Source organism: Pistacia vera, unplaced genomic scaffold (genome assembly GCF_008641045.1).
Source record: "Pistacia vera cultivar Batoury unplaced genomic scaffold, PisVer_v2 Contig860, whole genome shotgun sequence".
Taxonomy (NCBI): domain Eukaryota; kingdom Viridiplantae; phylum Streptophyta; class Magnoliopsida; order Sapindales; family Anacardiaceae; genus Pistacia; species Pistacia vera.
Genome location: NW_022196735.1, coordinates 170004 through 194657, shown reverse-complemented (window position 1 = coordinate 194657; position 24654 = coordinate 170004). Strand labels below are relative to the sequence as shown.

Genomic DNA, 24654 nt, shown 5'->3' with positions numbered 1-24654 from the left:
TCCAACCACCATCACCGGTCTCAATTGACAATCGCTAGAACAGTGCATGATCAATTGGATCTGGTCGGTCGATCGTGCATTGATCTGACATTTTCAAATCCATGGTCGGGGATCTGGCAAAAAAAAAAAAAAAAAGGCTAGAATAGATTTGGCCAGAAAAGGCCAAATCGGCGCACAACTAACCATATCCGACCGGGTTGTGTGCCATTCCAGCAATGTCGACCGACAATGGTGGCCACATCCAGTTGTAGTCTCAAGTAATTTGGTTGAAGTATGAGGGTAATAATGTCTTAAAATCTTGTGTATAAGGATAAAATGGTCCATAAATATTCTTGCAAATTGTTTTCAAAACAACTATCCAAAAATTTTATTAGTTAGGGGTAAAATTGTAACTAATTTTATAATACATAAGAAAATAGTGGTATTCAGATGACCATCTATATAATCTACAATAATTACTAATTACTATATGGTATTGGAGGATTATTGATAAATTTTTTTACTTAATAGCTAAACATAATAATGTTAGTAATATAAGATGACTTTACTAGAGTAATAAGATATTAACCCTAAACAAACACACCCTAACAATGAAGTAATAACTAGGGGTGTTCAAAACTGGTTAACCGATTTTGTGAACCGAACCAATTTTTCGGTTCAGGAATTGTTCTGAACTGAAACCAAACTAGTTAAGGGAAAACCCGACTAAACGGTTTGAATCGATTTTAATTTAATATTTTATATATATTTTTAATTTAATTTTTTTTATAATAAACAATAATTTTTTATTTAATATTTTTATAATAAATCAGTTTATAAAACTTGTTTCAGTTAACCGATTCTCATATTCTTATAAACTGGTAATCGAATTAGAAAATTGATTTTTGTATTTCTTTGAACCAAAACCGAATTGGTTTTTTGGATAACTAGAAAACCAGTTGGTTATTGGTTCAGTAACTTCAGTTCGGTTCAATTTCTGTATTTTTTTTAACACCCCTAATGGTGACGTACTAACGTTTAATAAATGACAAGGGGTTGATAACAGTATCCAAAACCATAGGGGGTTTATTGGTAAGGATATACATCAGAGGATTTAGATTATAGTTATTTTTTATAAAGAATTTGTGGATAAACATCAATGAAAATATGATATGCTACATTTAATTTACAGATAATATGATATAAAAACGTTTTTCATTATTTTTTTTTTCTTATTTACTCCGAAATTGAACTCAAGTACAAAAGTAAAAAGGCAAAAGGGATTTTGTGTTTTGTTTTATTTTATTTTTGTATTAAAAAAAAAAAAGTATTTACTTGAAATAGCCGTCTCAACGGACAGAAGGCGCGTGACGAAAACAAAGGCAAATCCAATTTTTATAGTTTTAAATGATAAGTGATCGATCGCTGTCTTTTTACCCAACTGAGTCAACTCAATAAGACCATAAACAACAGGTTCTTCGCGATTCTCGCGACAGCATTCAGCAAAGTCATTTCATTTCTCTCATGGACTCCACCGAGTCGATGAGACGAGTCTTGACGGCGGAGATTGGTAAAACTAAGCTTGATTCCGGATGGCTCGCCGCCAGATCGAGCGAGATTCAGCTCACCGGCACTCAGCTCACCACTACTCACCCGCCGACAAAGTCCACCGCGCCGTGGATGGAGGCCGCTGTCCCCGGAACGTAATATACTCTGTCACATTTTGTTTGCTTAACTTTGATTCGGTTTATACGAATTGTCGTTTCCGCGTTGAAGCTTTCATTGACTTTGGTTCTGCTTGTTTGCCTGATCATATGCTTTAATTCTTTTTTGCTGCAATGTTGAAGATTTTAATAGAAATTGGCACGTGTGAAAGTTTGATATCAAGGATTTATATTTTAGTATACTGTGTCATTTTAATTTGAATGACATTCATTAATCGTTTCAATTGATGTTCTGTTTGATTTGTTTAATCGACTCCGTTGACTTAGCTTGTTCAGTTGATCATTCTTTAATTTCCCTTTTTCTTCGTGCAATATTAAAATGGCGAGTAGAAATTTAATAATTAGATAATTGTGTTGCACACGTGTGGATGTTGCATATGGTTGGCTGATAGTTCTTTAATCTTTTAGTACTATATTGCAATTTAAGTAGAAACATGGAGAATTCTGATGCACAAGTGGAAAAGTTTGATAACTAGTTCAACATTTTTTTTTTCGTTTTGTGTCACTTAATTTGAATGATATCTTTAGAGGGGTAAGGTGATGATGATGATAAAAGTAATCTAATCTTAAAGTCTTTAGCGGGTTAAAATTTCATTGACCTCTCCTAAAGTTTGGTATAATTGCAGTTAAACCCCCTTAATTTGAAAAGAGAAGATTTCTTAGAACATATACGAAACTTTGGGAAGATCTCTGACAATTTTTGGGGCTCATGAAGACTCTAGGGAGTTTTTCTGACTTTCAAACTAGGGGGTTTGCCAAGTTTGGTGAAAAAGGGGAAAGGTTAATGAAAAGTTTCTTTTTTAGTATTGATAATTCTGATTTTGTGATAATTATTTTGATATTACATTGGATGAATATGTTTCTTGTTAGATTTACTGTCTAACTTCTAATTTCTGGTGGAATCAATATCAGCTGAGATTTTAAAACTGGTTTTTAGCCAATATCACTACATTTGAAGTGTTTACTTTTTATTTATTTTTTGAAAATTTCTATATTTTAAAACATTTACAACACTATGCAAATAATTGGTCGCACTAACAAAGGTATCCCTCGATGCATTAAACTTCCTAGCATATTGTGGAGTACTATCTGCTAGATCATACTGTCGTTAGGCTGGACAACATACGGTATGGTGCTTGAAAGCTTGCAAGACCAGGGGAAGAATTTTGATATATGTAGAAGAACTTTGGAAATTTTCTATTTTTAAAAGCCATTGAAAGAAACAGGAACCTTATGGAGAGCAAGATTGGATCCCCAAAACCCTTGCAGTTATACCACTAAAATAAATCTCACTAGCTAAGCTAGCTGGTACCATGACGTGCTTGCAAACATGAAATATGGATTATTGGTTTTCTTGCTCATGATATTCATTTGTCTCTGGTTTCACATCTTAGCCTGAGTTTATTTATTATATACATGGCAATAGTTTACTTACCACAGCTAACAATGATCTCATTGGCAGTGTTTTGGGAACCCTTGTAAAGAATAAAGTTGTGCCCGATCCTTTTTATGGATTGGAGAATGAGACGATTGTAGATATAGCCGATTCTGGAAGGGAATTTTACACTTTCTGGTTTTTTACAACTTTTCAGTGTAAGCTGGTATGTATTGCTTAGACATATGATTTACTAAACTTTTAGAGAGTATTGTGAATTATTTCATTGAATAGTATAATTTTGTTTATTGTTCGTATGCCCGAAAATTTTTACTTGTTATAACGCTTTCACCAATACTTTTTATTTAAAAATTAAATGTAATGATGTCTCTGATTTTGAGTCAAAGTTGAAGTAACATACTACCTTAGTTATATAATTAACGAATTGCTGTGTGATTTTAACATTTCAACTGAGACATACTTTCTCAGACTTTGCTATAGTTCTAAATATTTTCATCTTCATTTTTCTTCTGTAAGTGATTGTTTCTAGCCGGCTTTTTGTAGTTAGGGGAACAGCAGTTGGATCTGAATTTTCGTGCAATAAACTACTCGGGTGAACTATACTTAAATGGTCACAAAAAGGTTCTCCCAAAAGGAATGTTTAGAAGACATTCTCTTGATGTTACTGATATTTTGCATCCTGATGGTCAAAACTTGCTAGCTGTTCTTATACACCCTCCTGATCATCCTGGGCGAATTCCTCCTGAGGGTGGGCAAGGTGGGGATCATGAGGTAATCATCTTTTTGCAGAATCATAGCTGTATATTTGATCTCAGACAATTCAGGTTATAACTTAGTGTTTCATAATGAAATATGAGTGTAATGCGCAAATGTCATTTTCTCTTTCTTTCTTTTGTTTTTTTTTTTTTTTGGATAAAAAAACATTGAAGGTTTGTATTGAATAAAATGAGGTATAAAAAGTGAACAAGGTCTCCAACAAAACTGGGAACATCCTTGGTGAAAATTAAAAGGAACTCTACAATCTGTACGCTGAACAACTCTTAACCTATGACTGCAAAATCAATGTCAATTCATATAAAGCAAAAGAGAACAAAAATATACAAAAAGACTACTTCCCAATTAAGATAGATGACTGAAAAGGTTTTTGTCAATCATTTCTTTGTTAGATTGGAAAAGATGTTGCAACACAATACGTGGAGGGCTGGGATTGGATGGCTCCAATAAGGTAACAGTTCTGTACTTTGAGACTAAAGAGTGTGATTTCTGATTTGATACTTCTTGTTTCTGTTATGTATTATGTTTCCATAAGGTGATGTACTGATCCAAAAACTACATATTTTTTTTTTCATTCTAAAACTTCAGTCTAAAGCATTAAAAGTATACATAGATCCTCTAGTGTAATTTAGTCCCCTCTCTCTCTTAAATTTTTTTCTGAAAAAATATTTCTCATATTTTTTTATTTGCATGTTATGGTTGTAAGGATAAATTAAAGCTGAAATAAATAAAATTTTGATACCTAACGGAACTGATCTTCCAGGGATAGGAATACCGGCATATGGGATGAAGTGTCAATTTCTGTCACAGGGGTGAGTCTTATAATAATATTTAAGTTCCTTTCTTAATTATTGTCGTCAATTATAATGCTTGCCTTTATAGCATTCAACTTTTCTTTTTTTTGTTATGATGTTATTTGTATGGACTTAAAATGAAATGTTGTCAATCTCATCTATCTAAGCATTTCTTAGATTGGCTAAAGATTTTTGAAATCTGATTTCAGTGGGGTACTGGAAGGAAACAAATAACTATTACTGATCCTAATTATATTTGTTTAAAGAAAATTATACTCAATATTCATCATATCTTAACATAGTTCCCTGCAAAAAAATTGCACAATTTTTTTATGCAGTTATGTAAAAGTAAAGTTATCAAGTGCTGTTGGTGCTTCGATTATTTGAATCAGAAATAACAGTATTTGATCTAGTTCACTGATGCATTACCATTTGCTGCAGCCTGTGAAAATAATCGATCCCCACTTGGTTTCGTCATTTTTTGACAATTACAAAAGGGTCTATCTGCATGCCACAACTGAATTTGAGAACAGAAGCAAATGGGTTGCTGAGTGTTCCTTGAACATCCAAGTGACCACAGAACTGGAAGGAGATGTTTGCTTAGTGGAGCATCTTCAGACTCAACATATGTTGATCCATCCTGGAGCACGTGTACAGTATACTTTTCCTCAGGTCAGTGTTCTTATGTGACTTTGTCGAGCTTAGTGTATGAAAGGGTTTTGTTATGTCTCTTTGCCACCGTAAAGGTAATTTTCAATCTTAGATGAAGTTTATACAAGAGAATGTGCCCGTTTCACATAGAGCGAATAAGTAGGCATGTAGAAAACTTGTGAGCAAATGAAGAAGCCAGACTGAGCTACAAGAATGTTACAGCATGCTTTTGTTGAACTTTTACTGCGTTCTTTCTTTATTGATTTTTTAAGGTATGAAAACATGATTACCAACCTTTTAATTTTATGCATAAAATTTTCATTAGAAATTAGAATGTGTATAATAAATGAATACTCAACTGTTTGGAGCCTCCACTTTTCTCAGGTTCCACTAACTTTCATTTATGTAATCAGGAAGCCAATAGTCTTCATGTGCTAACAATGTGAATTGGCAGCTGTTTTTCTACAAGCCCAATTTATGGTGGCCAAATGGCATGGGAAAGCAAGCATTATACAATGTTCAGATTAGTGTTGAGGTAAAGGGATATGGAAAATCTGATTCATGGAGCCATCTATTTGGGTTCCGCAAAATAGAGTCCTACATTGATAATGCCACAGGTGGAAGGTATAGTTTATTCTGCAATCTCGTCAATGGATGTACTTCTGATGTTAACTGTCTATACACGTTTTCTAAACTGCACTTCTCTTCTTGACAGGTTGTTCAAGGTCAATGGGCAGCCTATATTTATTCGTGGTGGTAATTGGATTTTGTCAGATGGGTTACTACGGCTTTCTAAAGAACGTTATAGAACAGACATCAAGTTCCATGCAGATATGAATCTAAACATGATCCGTTGTTGGGCTGGAGGCTTGGCTGAGAGGCCGGAGTTTTATCATTATTGTGATATTTATGGATTGCTGGTAAGATATGCTGTCCCTCTCTGTGAAATATTTGCTTGTCTTTTTGTTTGTGTGGATTAGGGTGGGGACGATTTGGGTAAAGTTTGATCAACTTCTGCAGTATCTAAGTTGATGAGTAGTAGAATTGTTAGTTCACCTTTATCCCAGGATTTCTGTTGAGATCCATGTGGATTGACCAAAATGCAAAAGTGCTTGTCAGTGAAGCCCTGCTGCACAAATAAGGAGGGTGGTTGACTCTTTTATTAGGGTAGGGTAGCAGGGGCCAAACCATGGGGATTGCCAAGGGCACAATATCATTGGAATTGTTTTGGTAGGGAACCAGCTGTCTTGTGATAGAATACTTCTGTCAAGAGTTCTAAAAATAAAGAATGCTCTCTTCTATATTTATGGAATCTTTCCTGGTTAGGACAGTGAAAGAAGAGGCTTATTTTTCTTTAATTTATAAAATATATAAAGTAATTGAGAATGTTTTGATGCTTGGAATTTTATGAGCTGGATGATATATTGATCTCTGAAATTAATGCATTGATGGTCATTGCCACTATGAAATTAAATTGAGAACATTGATGTGAGTTATCTACTGTTACCTATAATCTAATTTATAATTAGTAAGGGGAATTTCTTAATTAGTATGACTGAAAGAAAAATGCTGGAGATGAAGTCTCACATCTGTTAAGAATTTTATCAGGAGTTACTTCTTTTCCTTGTCCCTCTTTTGGGGATAAATGTAAATGAGTAATGTTACACTTACATCATTTTTTTACACCATTTTGTAAACATCATGATGTGGCATATGCTACAACAAAATAAATTCTATTATAATATTAAAAATTCAAAATAATTAAAAATTTGTGTGGTTGTGACATATATCACATCATGATGTAATGAAAATTGTCTAAAAGAGTGATGTAAGTGTAGCATTACTCAATGTCAATACTTTATTTTATAGATTGTAATAAATATCTAGTCCTGGATAGCTGGACCAATGTATTCAAAGGTAACGGGCAACAAAATCTTTGTGGATGAATTTAACCATCTATAGGATTTAATTTATGTAGGTCTGGCAAGAGTTTTGGATTACCGGAGATGTGGATGGAAGAGGTATCCCAGTATCAAACCCAAATGGTCCCCTTGATCATGACCTATTTATGCTATGTGCAAGAGATACTGTCAAGCTTCTCAGGAACCATGCCAGTCTTGCACTCTGGGTGGGTGGAAATGAACAGGTTCCACCAAAAGACCTCAATGATGCTTTAAAGAATGACCTGAAACTCCATCCTTATTTTGAGAGTTCCGGTGAAACTGAGAATTCTATGCCAGATTTGCCCCTGGCAGCCAGTGATCCTAGCCAATATCTTGATGGTACCCGCATTTATGTCCGGGGATCTATGTGGGATGGCTTTGCAGATGGAAAGGGGAACTGGACTGATGGTCCTTATGAAATCCAATATCCTGAAGACTTTTTTAAGGATAGTTTTTACCAGTATGGATTCAATCCTGAGGTTGGTAGTGTGGGAATCCCAGTTGCAGCCACCATCAGAGCAACCATGCCTCCAGAAGGATGGCAAATTCCAGTGTTTAAAAAGAATTCTGATGGTTACATAGAAGAAGTTCCAAACCCTACTTGGACATACCATAAATACATTCCTTATTCAAAACCAGGCAAGGTTCATGATCAGATTGAACTGTATGGATTGCCAAAGGACCTCGATGATTTTTGTTTGAAGGTATTATAGAAATCTTCATTTATTCAAGTTACTTTTACCTTATGGTTATGCCACTTACTTGTCTGGAACGACCTTCACAGGCTCAACTTGTCAACTACATTCAATATAGAGCTCTACTGGAGGGCTGGACTTCTCGCATGTGGAGCAAATACACTGGTTTCTTGATTTGGAAGACTCAGAATCCATGGACAGGTCTTAGAGGTCAGTTTTATGATCATCTCCATGACCAAAATGCTGGATTCTATGGCGTTCGATGTGCTGCAGAGCCAATTCATGTCCAGCTGAACCTCTCTTCATATTATATTGAGGTAACTAGACTCTACAGAACTTACAGTTAAAGTTGATTATTCTAAATTGAATTTTTAGAATAATCAATTTTTTTATTATTCATATCCATAATACACCAAGGGTCAGCTACATTGTCGATTTAAGATGGGTTGGAAATGCATACTGATTTATTATTTTGACAGGTTGTTAACACTACATCACAAGAACTCTCTGACGTGGCTATTGAAGCATCAGTGTGGGATCTAGAAGGAGCATGCCCATATTACAAAGTTAATGATAAGCTTTCTGTGCAACAGAAGAAAACAGTACCCATTTGCGAGATGAAGTATCCCAAGTCTAAAAACCCAAAGCCAGTCTACTTTCTTCTTCTCAAACTCTACAAAATGTCCGATTACAGCATTATATCTCGGAACTTCTACTGGTTGCATCTACCTGGTGGAGATTACAAGCTGTTGGAGCCATACAGGAAGAGAAAGATACCCCTCAAGATAACATCAAAGGTTTTTATGGAAGGGTCCACTTATGAAATTGAAATGCACGTGCAGAACAAATCGAAGAAAACAGAATCTGAAAATTTGACATATAAAAATAATTTCGCTCCTATAATTGCTGATGGTGATTTTGATATGGCTTCGACAGAAGCTGCTGCACGTAAAGTCGAGGAAAAGCAAGAAGCTGGTTTCTTCAGGAGAATATGCAGCCGTTTTACAAAGGACACTGACAACTTAAAGGTTGCTGAACTGAATGGAACTGACGAAGGAGTTGCTTTCTTCCTTCATTTTTCCATTCATGCCTCAAGTAGAGAACACAAGGAAGGCGAAGACACAAGAATTCTTCCAGTTCATTACTCAGACAACTATTTTTCACTTGTGCCCGGTGAACAGATACCCATCAAGATCACTTTTGAGGTTCCTCACGGTGTCACCCCTCGAGTAACGCTCCAAGGCTGGAACTACCATGTTGGACATACTATATTCTAAGCTGGTAAGAATTCTTCTCTGCTTTTGTAGCTTGCAAAATCTGATCTCTCCGTGGTTTCAGAATTGAGGCTCAACTTTTATACAAATAAATAAATGAATAATTGCCCTTTCTTGCTCCTGGTGAAATATTTATTACTGAAAATTCTCTGGTATAAGGGAAAATAACGTCGGCAATTGGAGGAAAATTTGAGTTTGTTATTTATTTGTTTCACTGTGTTCAAGAAAATGCCCTCATATCTAGAACAGTTGTTTTTCATTTTATCTTGGTTTCAATTGTAAGTAAAGTTTACAGATGGACAGCGTTTAACATTGAAAGATCAAAGTGATCGATCTTTTGTTTGCTTTTACTCTATTTATTCATCCATATTATATTTATTGAACGGTTATTTGATTAAAGAAATGGAATGAAAAGATATGATTATTGTGATGCGTAGTCTTAGGTTCGATTTTTCGATTTTTTATCTGAGCATTTACCATTTAAGTGTGGGGTTGTGACGGTGAGTTATTGCGCTAGTCTATCCTGAGGATTGTTGAGGTGTGTATAAGTTGGCTTGGACAAATGCAATGATGATTTTGTTTTTTACATAAATACAATTGGTTATATGTTGTAGGCGATACAGGAAGAGTAGAGAAGCTAGTTAATGTTGAATTTACTTATACAGCAACTAGTTTTGAATCTCTCAGAATTTGTCAAAAATCTATTTCTTTTTATTATGGAAGAGACAAGATTTCTGACAAATTTTAGAATAATAATGGCTTCTTTGTTTCATTTTTGGAAAACTATTATTAGAATTCCTAAAAAAGTTAAACAGTAAAATATCAATATTTCTAAAATATTATTCTATATTTTTTAATTTCTTTTAAACATCTTAAATTTATTAATTTAACTAAACATCTTCAAATATATTTTTTTAAAATTACAAAAATACTCCGATCACCCTCTGGCAGTGGTGGCTAGCTGTCTATATTCAATGGGTGGATTGGAAGTACTTTTGTTAACTTTTAATGTTTTATTATAGGAGTGTTTAGTAAATAAACAAACATAGGGGGTATTTTATTAATTTTTAAATCTTACATCGTAATACCCGTCCAATTCAACTTTTTTTTAACTTTTTTCAAAAAAAAATTTCTCAAAAGTGTCAAAAAAATAAACCAAAAGGAGCCAATATCTTCCCATTTATGAAAATTTCATGAATCTCTTTCATTGAAAGTACGGTAATGCAAAAATTTAATAATTAGTTCGTAGGTTAAAAAAAATATTATATTGAAACAATAGTAAAAGTTTTGGTGCGTTTGGTTCCATATTTTTACTTATATTTCGAATCCCATTCCTCAAATATTGTTTGGTACACTATTTAAAAAATATTATTATATTTTTTTAATTACTTTTAGACCTCTTAAGTTTATTAATTTCATTAAATATCTTCAGAAAAAAAAAAAGTTTAAAAATTAACAAAAACACTTTTACCGACCCATACTTGTCAGATTTCGACAATCAACGTTGGTGGTAGTCAGAATCTATTACAACGGCCTACACCACGATCAGAACTGGTCGGTAATTTAGCGATCTAGCCTTCAGTTACGGCCAAAGAAATGACCATTGTTGATCGACAACGGCTTTGGCTGTTAACCAAAGATAGACTTTTGTGATTGTCGACAGCCATATTTGACCGTAGATCTGGCCGAAAAAGGTCATATCGATGTCATACCCTCTAGATCTGACTGGTATATGTCGTTAAATAATTTTTCGGCCAGATTCTTATGGTGGTGGCCGAAATTTGGCACTGCGGGTGGTGGGGGTGTTTTTATTATTTTACAAATTTTTTATATATTGAGATGTTTAATTAAATTAACAAACCTATGCGTTTTTTTAAAATTTTTAAATTTTACCTCATAATACTCTCATATTCAATTACATAATATTATTCTCAAAATCATATCCAAAATAATAAAAGAAACGTACACTTCAATTCTGCTTTTTGTGTACTTTTATAGTTATTAGTTATTTATTCGTTACTTTCTCAAAACAGCTTTTGCATCTCTGGTTCACTTTCATGGATGAAATCCAAATGGGTCTTTCACCAACTAAACTCCCGCCACCCTTCTTTGTCTTCTCTCTTTTCTCCACTCAAAACCAAAACAACCTCTCAACACCCATATTCAAGCTCTGCAAAACACGTCCTCAACCATGTACAAATCAGCCACCTCTTATCTGTTTCTGCAAAAGACGGCCAGTTTTATATGGGTCCTTCTCTTCACGCCTTCTTCGTCAAAGGCCCCCAGTATTTTGACGTCCAGAACCAATGTAACATTCATAATGTTGCCGTTATTTGGAACTCTCTTTTGTCTTTGTATACAAAATGTGGTCCCATAAATGATGCCGTTAAATTGTTCGACGAAATGCCGATTAGAGATACAGTGTCGTGGAATATAATGATATCTGGGTTTTTGAGAGATGGGGACTTTGATACTGGTTTTGGGTACTTTAAGAGATTGCTTGAATTAGGTTTTGATTGGTTAGATCAAGCTAGTTTTACTACAATGTTATCGGCTTGTGATATACAGGAGTATAGTTTTGTCACTAAAATTATACATTGTTTAGTTGTTTTAAGTGGGTATGAGCAAGAGGTAACAGTTGGTAATGCGTTGATTACTTCATATTTTAAATGTGGGAGTTGTGGTTTAGGGAGGCAGGTTTTTGGTGAGATGAGAGAAAGGAATGTAATTACTTGGACAGCTGTTATTTCTGGGCTAGTGCAAAATCAGTTGTATGATGATAGTTTGAAGTTGTTTGCAGAAATGCGTTGTGGATCGGTTAATCCAAATTTCCTAACGTACTTGAGCTCACTGATGGCATGTTCGGGTTTACAGGCATTAAGGGAAGGGCGTCAAATCCATGGAATTCTGTGGAAGTTGGGGAGTCAGTCGGATGTGCGCATCGAGAGTGCACTGATGGACATGTACTCGAAATGTGGAAGTGTGGAAGATGCTTGGCGGGTTTTTGAGTCAGCTGAGGAACTTGATGAGGTTTCGATGACTGTAATTCTTGTGGGGTTTGCACAAAATAAGTTTGAGGATGAAGCGATACAATTTTTCGTGAAAATGGTTAAGGCAGGAATTGAGATTGATCCAAATATGGTTTCAGCTGTTCTTGGGGTATTTGGTGTTGATACTTCTTTGGGTCTCGGTAAGCAAATTCACTCCGTGATTGTTAAAAGAGGCTTCACCTCTAATCCCTTCGTAAGCAATGGGCTGATCAACATGTACTCCAAGTGTGGAGATTTGAAGGAGTCAATCAAAGTTTTCAGTCGAATGTCTGATAAGAACTCAATCTCATGGAATACCATGATTGCAGCTTTTGCTCGTCATGGAAATGGTTCTAGAGCACTAGAGTTGTACGAAGAGATGAGATTGGAAGGTATCAAGCCAACGGATGTCACATTTCTCTCTTTGCTTCATGCTTGTAGCCATGTTGGCCTAGTTGAAAAGGGCATGGAATTCTTTAAATCAATGACTGAAGTTCACAAAATCAGTCCCAGGACAGAGCATTACGCATGTGTAGTCGACATGTTGGGTCGGGCAGGACTTCTCAACGAAGCTAAAAGCTTCATTGAAGGATTGCCCGTGAAGCCTGATTTACTGGTTTGGCAAGCCTTACTTGGTGCTTGCAGCATTCACGGCGATTCTGAAATGGGAAAATATGCTGCTGATCAGTTAATTCTGGCTGCACCCAACAGCCCAGCACCGTACATTTTACTGGCGAATATATATTCATCCAAAGGTAGATGGAGAGAAAGAGCAAGAACTATAAGAAGAATGAAGGAAATGGGGGTGGATAAAGAGACTGGTATTAGTTGGATTGAGATAGAAAATGCAGTCCATAGCTTTGTTGTTGATGATAGAAGTCATCCAAATGCTGAGATCATTTATGAAGTTCTAGCAGAGTTGTTTAGACACATGATTGATGAGGGATATCAACCAGATAAGAGGTTTATACTTCATTGTTTGGATCAAAATGATAAGGAGTAGCCAATTGTTGGATTTACTAACTACTAATTGAATTACAATTGGATAGAGATTTTTGAGAGAATTACAGTTGTTCCTTACCATTTTGGTTGTTTCCTATTTTCTCGAAAGAGTTTTAGGTACAACAAACATATCACAATATTTTTTATTTATTTCTAAGAATAAATATATCATCGGTTGTGATGATAATAAATTTTAAAAAGAGAAAATAAATACGTATATAATATATTTCTTTTATACGAATGCAGGGTTTTAAAAACCCTGACCAGACGGACCGGGAACCGGTTCCTAATCTGGTCCACTGAGTCATTGGATCGAATTGACCCAGGGTTGAATTGGCGGAACAGTGTTGAATCGTCGGTTCAATCGCTGGGTCAGAGAACTAGTGATGTTATCTTGATGTCGAATTGGTGACGCTAATATGATGTTAGCATGAAATTTATTAATTATTAGAGTTTTAAAATTTTATTACGTTATATTAACATCACCAGTCGAACTTGCTAATTGGTTCACCCGATCTAGGGGTTTGTCCTTTGATCGGGTCAAGGTCCGGTTTGGGAATAAAAACGTTGTACAAATGTAGAGATAATATAATATGTTAGTCCATTAAAGAATGTGTTAATGGCAATTAATATGAAAAAAATGGATAATTATTTAATTAAATTTGATAATATTCACATAGAAAAAGTTAGTGCTTTATTTTTTTAACTATCATGAAAATTTTATTAAACTAAGCTATATTATTCACCAAAACGGTACTGTTTTATTCAGTTTAGTCTTCGTGAACCAGTAGCAGTTATGTAGTTAAAACGGAGCAACTCCCTCCACGGCTTCACCACCAGAACCTGAGAAAAAAAATGGAACATTTGTGTCTCAACGGTTCGCTTCCTCTAATTCTTTCGATTCAAAAAGCAGTTGCAAAACCCAACCGTCACAACTTTCCCTCCCACTCAAGGACTCCACTTCGTTGCCCTTCTAAAACCTTCACCGTAAGAAACAGCAAAGAGACAACCGGAGACAGCGCTCCTCCTTCTCCTCTCTCCAGTTCTTCGGCTTACGCCATTCTCGGCGTCGAGCCAAGCTGCTCAGCCGCGGAGCTTAAAGCTGCTTTTCGTTCCAAAGTACAATCATCTTCCCTCAACTTCAATTGATTAAATTTAATATTTTCAAAATTTTGAATTGACAATTAGTTTTTTATTTTATTTTTTTATGAAGGTTAAACAATACCATCCAGATTTGAATAGAGATGGGAAAGATTCTGATTCAATGATTAGACTTGTAATTCAAGCTTATGAGGTACCAATATTTACCTGAATATTAAAAAATATTTTTTTTTTCCATTGGTGGTTGTGGGTAAATAATATATATGTGCAGATGTTATCGGAATACAGCCGATCGGAAATCATTGAAAGGTGAAATTGCTGTTCAATTTGTTTTTTAGAGAATGTTGTGTGCATTGCTTATTGTTGGAGATTCATTTGTAGGGAATGTTTAGATCCTTTTGATGATCCAGAATGTGAAGCATTTGATATATTCGTCAATGAGGTTCTCTGTGTTGGCAGAGGTACAAAAGATTTTTCTTCATTTGTTATGTTCAACCTAACCCTGAAGTTTAGCAGAAGATTGTTTAACTTGATACTCTAACCGGTTGATTTCATTATATGTTTTTCTGGTCTATTCTTTCGCATCTTGAGCATTAGAAGAGAAATTTGTTGAGTATATAATTTGTGAAATATTTTGTTTATGTATACCTGGATGTGAAGGGGCTAATTCGTGAGCATCAATTAGACAATTCTCAATGACATATTCGAGCTAGCAATTTTTACTCTGTCATGGATTGTGATTTTGTGGATCCTTTTAAGTTTAATCTACTTGAATGAGCATGTCTACACAGTTTTAACTTCTCTATGATTCTATTTTATTGTTACTGATCGCTCAACCATGCCAATATATGTGCAGGATGCCCATATTCATGTGTCAAAACAGCTCCTCATGCTTTCACATATGTTTCCTCAACTGGAACTGCAAGGGCAACTTCTCAAGGTTTGTTCAGTTCCTAGTGCATAAGCTTGTACTGTTTTATAGTCTTAGTGAATTAGTTCATAAAAGTGATCATCATGTAATGTAAGTTAAGTTTTTGTAATTGTTATGAAGAGTATATTATTCTATGATATTTTCAACTGAAACTGCCCTTGTGCGATTTTGATCAGGACATGGTGAAGATTACCAAGTCCAGCTTGCAGTTGGCCAGTGCCCAAGAAGTTGCATTCATTATGTCACGCCTTCCCAGAGAATTATTCTCGAGGAGTTACTTGAGAGGTAGTCATCTCTTGAACCTCCTTCAAGTCTTGTTTTATACGTGCAGTGTTATGGACTTGATTGAAATAACCATATAGTACAACTTAACGTTTAGCTGCTAATAAAGCAAACAAACAATTAATTGTGATTATGAACAACATTATAGCTGGTTATTTACTTCTGTTAACAAGCTTATTCTTACTTTGTATTAACATGCTTTATCTTGATTTTGTAGTATCTTGAATGTGCCTTATGATATATCAGCTGAGGCAGACTTGCTTTATTCTCTAATCACTAAAGCTAAGTTCGAGAACAATCGGTATCAAAAGCCAAAAAAGCAACCCAAAACTTCCTCCAAACATGTTGATTGGTTCTGACTTCTGGATACCATCTAGTTATGTGCTGTTAAAACTTATCTTCAGAAACTTGACATGTACTCAACATCACGGTCAAATACTTGAAGATGGAAGCAAATTCAATGAGATGTTGATGTCCATTTTCTGTATTTCAGTGCCGATGCTTCTTTGATGTTAGGTAGAAGTAAGCAATACCAGAATTGAGCCAAAGATCAAAATGCATCAGTGTGATGCTTGGACTATATGATCCCATATCTGGTTGCCGGAAGTTAGCTTTGTTCTCAAATAAAAAGGTCATAAGATGAGGGGAGAAATTATTCTTGTAAGAGGTTCTATATTAGTACAGTTTTTATAATGAAATGTACGTAGTGATGAAGATTATGTGTAATTAGAGACAGGAAATGTAAAAAAATTTCCCACATCATGCATTATCTGGGGAAATTTTTGGCAACAGCACAAAAGAGCCCAGAGAAAGGAAGGCATATCTCAAGATTCTATTGTGAAAATCTTGTATTATACATCATAATGTAGTTTAGTGCTAATAAACAATGACTGGAACAAAGCATAAAATTGCAAAACATTAACCCCAAATCCAATGGAGGAGGGTGGTAAAGAACAAAACTATTTTGAGATGGCTTTCATGAATCGGTTTAGTGAGGAGAAAATGCTTGCTGCTTGACTAAACAAAGAAGGGCCGTCCTCTGAGTTTGCTTCTACATCTCCAAATAGTATCTGCAAGGATCAAACAGAGTTGATGGAACTTTAATATGATCTCGAAGGCTTCAACAAGAATCTTTAACTGTACCAATGTAAATTAGTTTGAACATAAATTTTTGGTGGTGACTAACCTCAAGGTCTTCAGCATTCGGACGGCTTATAAATTCTTTAGCTAGGAGATACCTATTTGGCCTATCTTTATCATCATAAAACACCTTCCATAATCTGGTTCATTATCAGAAAAGAGGGAATTGGTAATAGAGTCTTATCAGATAGAGTCAATGGTGTGCACCATGAAACTGAAATGTCGCAAACTCAAAACTTAAAATGAGATCAAGTCTTTGCAGCACGCATTGGATGTATTAAGTGCTGGTGTCGAGTTTTTAGAGTTTTGCACAAACAGAATTCGCCTGGTTCACTTTGCAGAAGCTAAACCAGACGAGGTCGAGGAGATGTAAGGAATTAATCAGAATGTAAAATGAACATTACCCTGGATAACATCTGAACACAGCACCAGTTGGCAGAGGTCTCATCGAGTAAACTGTAGTGAAAGTGCTGCACATAAACCATGATAGAGTTAATTAAAGTTACAATTTGCAAACTAATGAAATTATTATTAGAAAATGTATGAATTGGCCACTGTAAATTTAAAGCTAAATAGTTTAAGAAATCTATTCAAACAACAGCCTTGGCAAAAGATGAAGTTTGTAAGCAATTAGAACGCGAAAACATATAATTCTAATCTTACCTCAGAAAGTACCGCCTTAAGTTGCGAACATTAATCCCAACTCCAACATCCTCACTGATGAGACGCGGATTCCACATGATCAGAGGCCTTGGCTAGCAATATATGAAGAAATACTGTAAGGAGGATTGTCCCTCTAGCTTAAGTTGGACAATAGAGGAAAAGAAATAATTAAATGGAAATACGGCCAGCTGAAGGTGCTGAGCTGACATGATACTATCTGAATGATGTAAACCTTGCTGGTATAAAGATACAAATGAGCACCTTTCATCCAGTAGGATGAGAGTTTTTTAAAATAAAGATGGCAGATAATTTTTTTCCTTTAATATCCAAAATCAGTGTCTTTCATCATGGAGAAATGACTGAAAAGGGTTGTTTGTAATACGGAAAGGGGTAGTAGGAATCATACTGGATCATCGGAGAGATTTGATGCAATTTTCTCTACATATTGCAACATCTGATAGTCAGGAACAACCATAACAACAATCTCATCTTCATTCTCCACAGGTTTTCGGTCACTTAAACTGGATAATGAGACAAAAGAATTGCATATTAGTGAGTTATTAGATACATTAGTATGAACTAAAACATAAACATAATATATTTACATCTCATCAATATGTAGAAAGTTACCTGGAAAATCCAAAAGCAGCATCTTTCCACCGATATTTTAGCAGTGCAGCAGCACCGGCATCTGGAAATATGGCTTTTACTTTCTAACATGCAATATTTAACATTTTAGCAACTGAGCTTACATTTTGAATAAGTAAAAGCTAAAAAACAATATAAAGAAAGCAAGAGCACCTTCAGCTGTTCATATAATACTATCTTACATTAGTACAGAAAACACACTTCTATTTTGTGTTTTGGCAGAAGTTTAAATTGATAGTTGTCAAGGCTTTTTCATATTTTAGCATCAATGGAAGTAGTTCCTCCAAACTATACTTGTTTAAAGTAACTCTTAAAACTAACCTGACATCCTGTTTCCTCAATAAGAGTATCCAAAAAAGTCCTAGACAATTCCCAGAGTTCACTCTGTGCTCCTTCGTCATCTAGAAACTGCAGCTGGGGGATCAAGAGCTCAACCTGCAAAATAGTTAAGAATCTAATGAAAGAACTAGAAAACAGAAAGAGAAAAACACAGTGAAATAAATAAACCCAAGCTAACATAAAATCAGAATCCCTCAGGGAGAATTTCTCTACACAACGCTTTCCACAAATTGTATTAGCTCACTGTGGACAGGTCAAAGCTGAATCCACTGATTGGAAACAAGATAAATTTTGCAAAACTGTTGTAAACTAGCAGAAGTACTGGCTACATCATTTACAAACGTTTTGTTAGTCAAGTAGTATCATAAAGATGATCCATAGCAGAAGAAAAAGGAAGACCACAGATTCTTTAACTCTTATATTTGGCACATACTATGGCTCTCATTCCTCCTGAAGAAACGAACAACGAACTTGCTTCACTTGATTGCCGGACGGCACCTTCCAAATCTGAAGGCAAGCAGCTGAAACATCAAATAGAGACCATCAATTTTTTTTGCTTCTCCTTTTCTCAAGTGAAGGGCATCAATCACTCTACCCCATGTTTCAATCTGGATAGAACATTTCAAGCCCAAAGAAACTTTTATATTAAAGCATATCAACTTCCCAAATCCATCTAAAATTTCAAGGTTGTTTAGGGTTTATACATCTGAAACGTTTTGCAAGATTTACAAAGCAGAATATTCACCCCTCAGTATATAAAAGCATCCAATTATAGATTCTTTACGAACTGTTCTCTTAATTTGTTCATGCAAATGGGGTCATCTACATAATTATACAAAAATCAAAGTAATCTCTCTAATCAATAAATGATCAAAAGGTCAAAATGATATCACCCTCCATCAAAAGGCACACCATTTATAGATGAAACAAGATAAAAATCTGAAGAAAAAAAATACCCAGATGAGCACTTGTATATAAAAAGAGCTTAAAGGCAATGGAACCTGTCATCTTCTTCTTCTTCTTGTTCTTGTTCTTGTACCTGTTGTTGAATTGTTTGTGGTTGTGCTTGAAAAGAAGAGTCTTCAAGAGGATCATCACCTTGGAACTTCTCAAACTTGGCGTAAGTTGTTGATGAGGTGGACCAAGGTGGTGTCTTGAGTGAAATTCCATTGTAGCCATTGAAGAATGAAAGAGAAGAAGAAGAAGATAAGGGTGAACGAGTGGTTGGTGTTGAAGCTGAGTTGCAGTAGAAACTACAGCTTGGCATTGAAGAAGAAGCCATGAATCAACTTAACTACCAACTGCTTTTAACTGGATGGTGTTAATAATTTCATAGTATTATATTCATCAAATACAAAATAATAATAATAAGGTTCTTCCTTATAAAATTCATTTTATTAAGAAAAATAATCAAAACTAAGAGTTAAACTTTTTAAATAAATTATAATAAAAAGTTATTAACTTAAAACCCCATTTATCTGACTTTCCTTAAAATCTTATAATTTTTTTTTTAGAAATCCAACTTTATAATAAAATTTAAATACTCTTTCATAGTGTAGTTGGAGGTGAGATTTTGGTGTGACAATTTCTGAGACTTGAATGCCAAATTGATAACTTCACCATAACAACTTTAATCATGGGTGAATAAATAACTTCCTATACATATTATTCTTAACCAATTGTATATTGTCTCAAACATATTCTTCATTCAATTTGAGCGCAAAATAAATAAATACAACAGCTGCCAATTGACTTTATATAATACAACCATGGATTTAATGAAACTGAATAAACATCGGCACACACCACCCATATCCAATCAGGCACTCTCTCATTTATTGCTAAGACAGAATATAATCATTGAATGGGCAAAAAATTGTCTTCAGCCTAACGAGGCCGAAATAAACATATTACGGTCCAATGTCTTAGCCTAATTATGGTTAGGCTTATGCTTAGAGTCATATTGTGAACTGTTCACTCTATGAGTTAAGTTATCTTACAAGTTAAACTGAACTGAGTTCCGACCCATCAGCCTATAACAATCCATAAATAGAAAATCAGAATCTTATTCTATTTCCTCTTCTACTAAGATTCAAAATCTTACTCAAATTAGTAAACTTAATCTGATAAAGGCAAGAAATCTTATTGCTTTCCTGATAGTGATTATCTCCTGAAGTAGGACTCGATATCCTACTGGGATTGCAACCCCTTGGGTTCACTATATAAACAGAGGCTTGCCCTCACATAATTCATTCAATCTCCAATATTCTACACCTTTGTCGTGGTCCTGGCCTCCGACAAGACTCCTGGTAATATTTCTTTTCATAATTCTCATTAAATCGTCTCTTTTAGCCTTGTTGACTTGAGCGTCAAAGTGCCAATGACAAACACCACCCTGGTGTTTTCTGTAAGCTTCATGCTTGTCTTTTTATGTGTGCAGGTCTAACAGATTGTCAATGACCTCAACTTTATGGGATCAGACCCTATTTCCGTAACAGTAGATTTTTTGCATCTACAATCATCTTCCCATTTTGTGCAAATTGAATTTTATAACACATGAATACATAACTCAGTTGTTACTGATCGTACTTTAACAATCATGATGGTACTCCGTAAGAAAAAAACTGAAAGAATAAGCAAAGGAATCCAACACCTCACTCTACACAACGTCAATGAGTAGTTTGTTACGAAAGGATTGCACGTCTTCCAGACCAAACCAATCCTCATTCATCTGCAGTGTTCAACATAAAAGAATTTTAAAAAATTGAATAATGTATTCAAATTACAGAGGAATTTTATTTTCAAAGTCCATTATGTTACAATAGTCCGAAACTTACAAAGTCAGGGTAGCCATCAGTAAATGAAAAACTCGCTAGGGCACGTTCAACGAACTTATAAATGTAGTAAAGGATAAAACATCCACAATCAGTTTGGTTCCTTTGCTTGAGAACCTAGGTGCAATTACATTTAGTCAGCTATGACATAAATGAAAGAAGGGCAAGATAAATAACTAACTTTTGAACTACGTTGTCATCACCTTAGGAACTAGTAAAGGTATCCCAGCAACCCTATTCTTAAGTTTTGGCATTGTTTATGCTTCATATATGTCCATGGCAAACCTGCCAAGTCATTTTTTCAGTTGAAAGTATGCTCATGCTAGCGCACTAATTCATAAAATACTGATGTACTTACTAATCATGTTAAAAATTAGATTTCAAGTTTCGTAAAACTTACTTCCTTATTAGTGGTTCAAACCTCATCGGGTCAACCGTTCGCAGTGAATCTAGCAGCATCATGTAGTGTGTTTTGGGATGCAACAGTGATCTTCAGCTAAAGTTGCATATGATCAATACAACCCAATGACCCCTACAAAATTTTGCACCTCAAAATTTTTAACAGCACACTAAGCTCAAGTTAAAAATAACTCCATCATTTGTAAATAACTAAATACGATTCACTTACCATAGCACAATGGGAACAAATACATATTTACTAGAGAATATGTCCTCTTTCTTTATCCATTTCAGAACCTTCTGTTTGTGACATTCTTTTGAGTACAGATAAAACCACATGGAATCCAAACACTTAAAATTAGATATGTGATCTGGTGCAAAACTCTTCCACATATTGTTGTGAAAACCGAAGTTGTCAACCATCGNCAATATAAAAGAAAAGAGTTTTTTGTAAAATGTAAGTGTTAATTAATAATTTCATTTTTCTCTTTGAAAAAGAAAAACACAGCAGCCCCATTTTTCCTCTCCCACGACATAATTCATTTTTTGTCCAAAATCAATCTATTTGATTTTTCTTCTTTGATCTTAAAGCTAAAGATGATCTAGCAAATCCCTCTTTAGTTCTTTGTGATTGTCTTCGTGTGGACAACGTCGGTTCGATCCTACACTTGGGTCCGTAGCAAAAACGTTCATAGAAAAATTTGGAGGAGACTCCAAACATGCGTATGTTTTTCTAAACTCGTGATTAATTTTTCTGCAGATTTCTACTTTGAAATAAACTGTAAAATTATTTGATCTTGGCTCTTTGGAACAATCCTTGTATTATGCTTTTTTGTTTTCTGCTGCATATATGGATCGTTTCCTTATAGTATAGGCAATGGAAATAAAATTTAAAAAAATATTGTAAACCCATTCCTTTTCTTTATTGGTTAGATGCTATATTTGATCCTAGAATTAAAGTAGTAGGTTCAGAAAGTGGTTTAGACACATTAACTGAAAATTTACAAAACGAAGCATATGCCAATCAACTAGGAGAGGTAAGAGAGTGTCTTGCAGATGTATATTTGTAATATGAAAATAGGTATGGGAACCAACAAAGAGGCGAAATACCCAGGGAAGTTGCATCAAAAGAAACAAATGAAGACTTCGATTCCTAGAGTGCACTTAATAGGCCGAAGAGGACCCGAACCTGAAGCACAACCTCCTCTTCAAGAGCACCAACAATGAATGTACTGTTGTCCATGCAGTTACAAAGTAATGAGCTTCACCAATATTTGGGAACCCCCAAAGTGTTACCAGCAAATCCACAACAAAGAGCCAACTTTGATGTCTTAGAATATTGGAAAACCAGAAAATGTATTTTTCCGGTATTATCAAGACTTGCCTTGGATGTTTTCTTTGTTCCTATCTCAATCGTCTCATCCGAACAAATATTTAGTGCAAGTGGAAGAATTTTAAATGAAAGGAAGACTAAATTTTCACAAAAAATGATTGAAGTCCTCAAATGTCTTCGAGATTGGGAACGGTCGTACCATCAAGATCAATACAAGGTTGTCGACGATACTTTAATAGTATCATTTCAATTTTGTAATATAGATGATACGGATGAGGGAGGTCTTAGTCAACCCCCAAATTAGTTGTTTTGTAAATTATAATTTGTAAATTAATTGTCAATTATTGCACTCTTTTTTCCTTACCAAGTTTTTGTCTCATTGGGTTTTTCTTGGTAAGGTTTTTAACAAGGCCATAATTGTTATAATTTCTTATTTTATTTTTTGATAAATGAATAAATCTAATTTTTCTTATATTACAATTTCATTGTATTAAAATTGAATTAATATTTGAAATGTTAACAAAAAAAATTTAATTTAATTAAATTATTGATATTTGAAAAGTTAACTAAAAAGTAAAAACAATTACACAAAACAAAAAAATAAAAAAAAATTATGGGCTAACCCGGCCCAGTGCGGCCCGGCCCGCATCAAAACCCGTCGGGTTAGGGTTGGCAAGCTGGGCTGTGCTAGCCTTTTTGGCCAAGAGACGGGCCTAACCTGGCCTGCCCTTGTTGGCTAGCTGGGTTAGGCCCGGCCCGCCAATTCCTATAACCCGTCGCGGGCCGTGCGGGTTACTTTTCCACCTTTAAATTGGACTTTGGGGCCGGGCTTCCTTCACTTCACACATGTATCCACTGGGCAATATTAAAAAAAAACAAATCACTAATAAAATAAAATATAATGGGAGAATTTTAGAAAATACCCTTTACTTTTTGCTGATTACTTATGACACTTTTACGGGAAATAGTTTAAAACAGTCCTAGTCCTAATCCCATCCAATTTCGTCCTTTGAACTACCCTTTACTTTTTGCTAATTAAACTTATTGTCACATTACTTTGAATAAAATTCTTTGATTTCTTTATACGTGAAGTGTTATTAAAAAGATTTTCCTCTTAATGAAGATTCAAATTTATTCATCACTAGTTCACTACTTAAGTGAAATTAAGTTATATGTGTGAATGATATTTTTAATTTTTTTATGTTTGTATAATAAGTTATATAAAATATTATTAACATTGCTTTGGTTAAAGTTTCAAATTGATTGCTTAGAAGTGTTGGGTGTGAATCTTGGAAATAGCAAAAACAATTTCAAATATATTTAAGTGAGGACAAAATAGTAATTTTATATAAATTTCAACTTGCAAGTTAAGAGAATTGAATGGTAGACCTGGCAAAACGGGTCTAGACCCGCGGGTCAGCCCGTACCCGGGTAAAAAATATAGGGTATGGGTTTAATATGTTGGACCCGTTTAATTCCCACCCGTACCCAGCCCGACCCATTTTTTGACGGGTTACACGGGTAAACCCGCGGGTGCCCGTAGGTACCTGTTTTTTTAAAAGCTAAACCCTAAGTCGCTAACCCACTAAGGCATTAACGCCACCTAACTCTAAAACAAACTTTCTCTTCTCTCTCGCGCCTCTGAATCTCTCATCACTGTCACTGATTCATTCTCTCAATCTCTCATCTCATCACTCAGTTCAGTGTTCACTTCAGTAAACTG

The 24654-nt window shown here is 34.9% G+C and overlaps 3 protein-coding genes across 4 annotated transcripts; 2 read left to right on the top strand and 1 right to left on the bottom strand.

Annotated features, from left to right (window-relative positions):
- The first annotated feature begins 1401 nt into the window (after positions 1-1401).
- LOC116118844 (mannosylglycoprotein endo-beta-mannosidase-like) lies at positions 1402-9660 on the top strand. The gene is made up of 11 exons (XM_031404803.1): positions 1402-1682; positions 3166-3304; positions 3643-3870; positions 4266-4324; positions 4637-4685; positions 5109-5339; positions 5773-5942; positions 6034-6238; positions 7297-7965; positions 8046-8273; positions 8436-9660. The coding sequence occupies exons 1-11, from the start codon at positions 1504-1506 to the stop codon at positions 9231-9233; spliced, it is 2955 nt and encodes a 984-aa protein (XP_031260663.1). The 5' UTR covers positions 1402-1503; the 3' UTR covers positions 9234-9660.
- A 1631-nt stretch (positions 9661-11291) lies between these two features.
- Positions 11292-16249, top strand: LOC116118829 (pentatricopeptide repeat-containing protein At3g05340-like). Its single transcript, XM_031404787.1, has 8 exons — positions 11292-13261; positions 14056-14380; positions 14475-14555; positions 14634-14671; positions 14744-14823; positions 15219-15302; positions 15470-15578; positions 15793-16249. The coding sequence occupies exons 1-8, from the start codon at positions 11292-11294 to the stop codon at positions 15932-15934; spliced, it is 2829 nt and encodes a 942-aa protein (XP_031260647.1). The 3' UTR covers positions 15935-16249.
- A 134-nt stretch (positions 16250-16383) lies between these two features.
- Positions 16384-19719, bottom strand: LOC116118848. Of its 2 annotated transcripts, none has more exons than XM_031404808.1 (9): positions 19367-19719; positions 18799-18886; positions 18348-18461; positions 18009-18091; positions 17785-17899; positions 17379-17470; positions 17120-17185; positions 16762-16855; positions 16384-16645 (listed from the first exon to the last, which is right to left on the bottom strand). In XM_031404808.1, the coding sequence occupies exons 1-9, from the start codon at positions 19645-19647 to the stop codon at positions 16535-16537; spliced, it is 1044 nt and encodes a 347-aa protein (XP_031260668.1). In that variant the 5' UTR covers positions 19648-19719; the 3' UTR covers positions 16384-16534. The 2 variants fall into 2 exon arrangements, with proteins under 2 accessions (XP_031260668.1, XP_031260669.1); XM_031404809.1 differs by having other exon boundaries at positions 19322-19434.
- Positions 19720-24654: the final 4935 nt, after the last annotated feature.

What these genes read in the sequence shown, in the direction of transcription:
- LOC116118844 (XM_031404803.1), top strand. Translation starts at nt 1,504, where the DNA reads ATGGACTCCACCGAGTCGATGAGACGAGTCTTGACGGCGGAGATTGGT. An exon ending in GGCAAGGTGGGGATCATGAG is followed by an intron (nt 3,871 to 4,265) that starts GTAATCATCTTT and finishes TTTCTTTGTTAG; the next exon opens with ATTGGAAAAGATGTTGCAAC. An exon ending in TGTCAATTTCTGTCACAGGG is followed by an intron (nt 4,686 to 5,108) that starts GTGAGTCTTATA and finishes CATTTGCTGCAG; the next exon opens with CCTGTGAAAATAATCGATCC.
- LOC116118829 (XM_031404787.1), top strand. Translation starts at nt 11,292, where the DNA reads ATGAAATCCAAATGGGTCTTTCACCAACTAAACTCCCGCCACCCTTCT. An exon ending in CGATCGGAAATCATTGAAAG is followed by an intron (nt 14,672 to 14,743) that starts GTGAAATTGCTG and finishes ATTCATTTGTAG; the next exon opens with GGAATGTTTAGATCCTTTTG. An exon ending in CTCGAGGAGTTACTTGAGAG is followed by an intron (nt 15,579 to 15,792) that starts GTAGTCATCTCT and finishes TTGATTTTGTAG; the next exon opens with TATCTTGAATGTGCCTTATG.
- LOC116118848 (XM_031404808.1), bottom strand. Translation starts at nt 19,647, where the DNA reads ATGGCTTCTTCTTCAATGCCAAGCTGTAGTTTCTACTGCAACTCAGCT. An exon ending in CAAATCTCTCCGATGATCCA is followed by an intron (nt 17,471 to 17,784) that starts GTATGATTCCTA and finishes ATATATTGCTAG; the next exon opens with CCAAGGCCTCTGATCATGTG. An exon ending in CGAATGCTGAAGACCTTGAG is followed by an intron (nt 16,646 to 16,761) that starts GTTAGTCACCAC and finishes TGATCCTTGCAG; the next exon opens with ATACTATTTGGAGATGTAGA.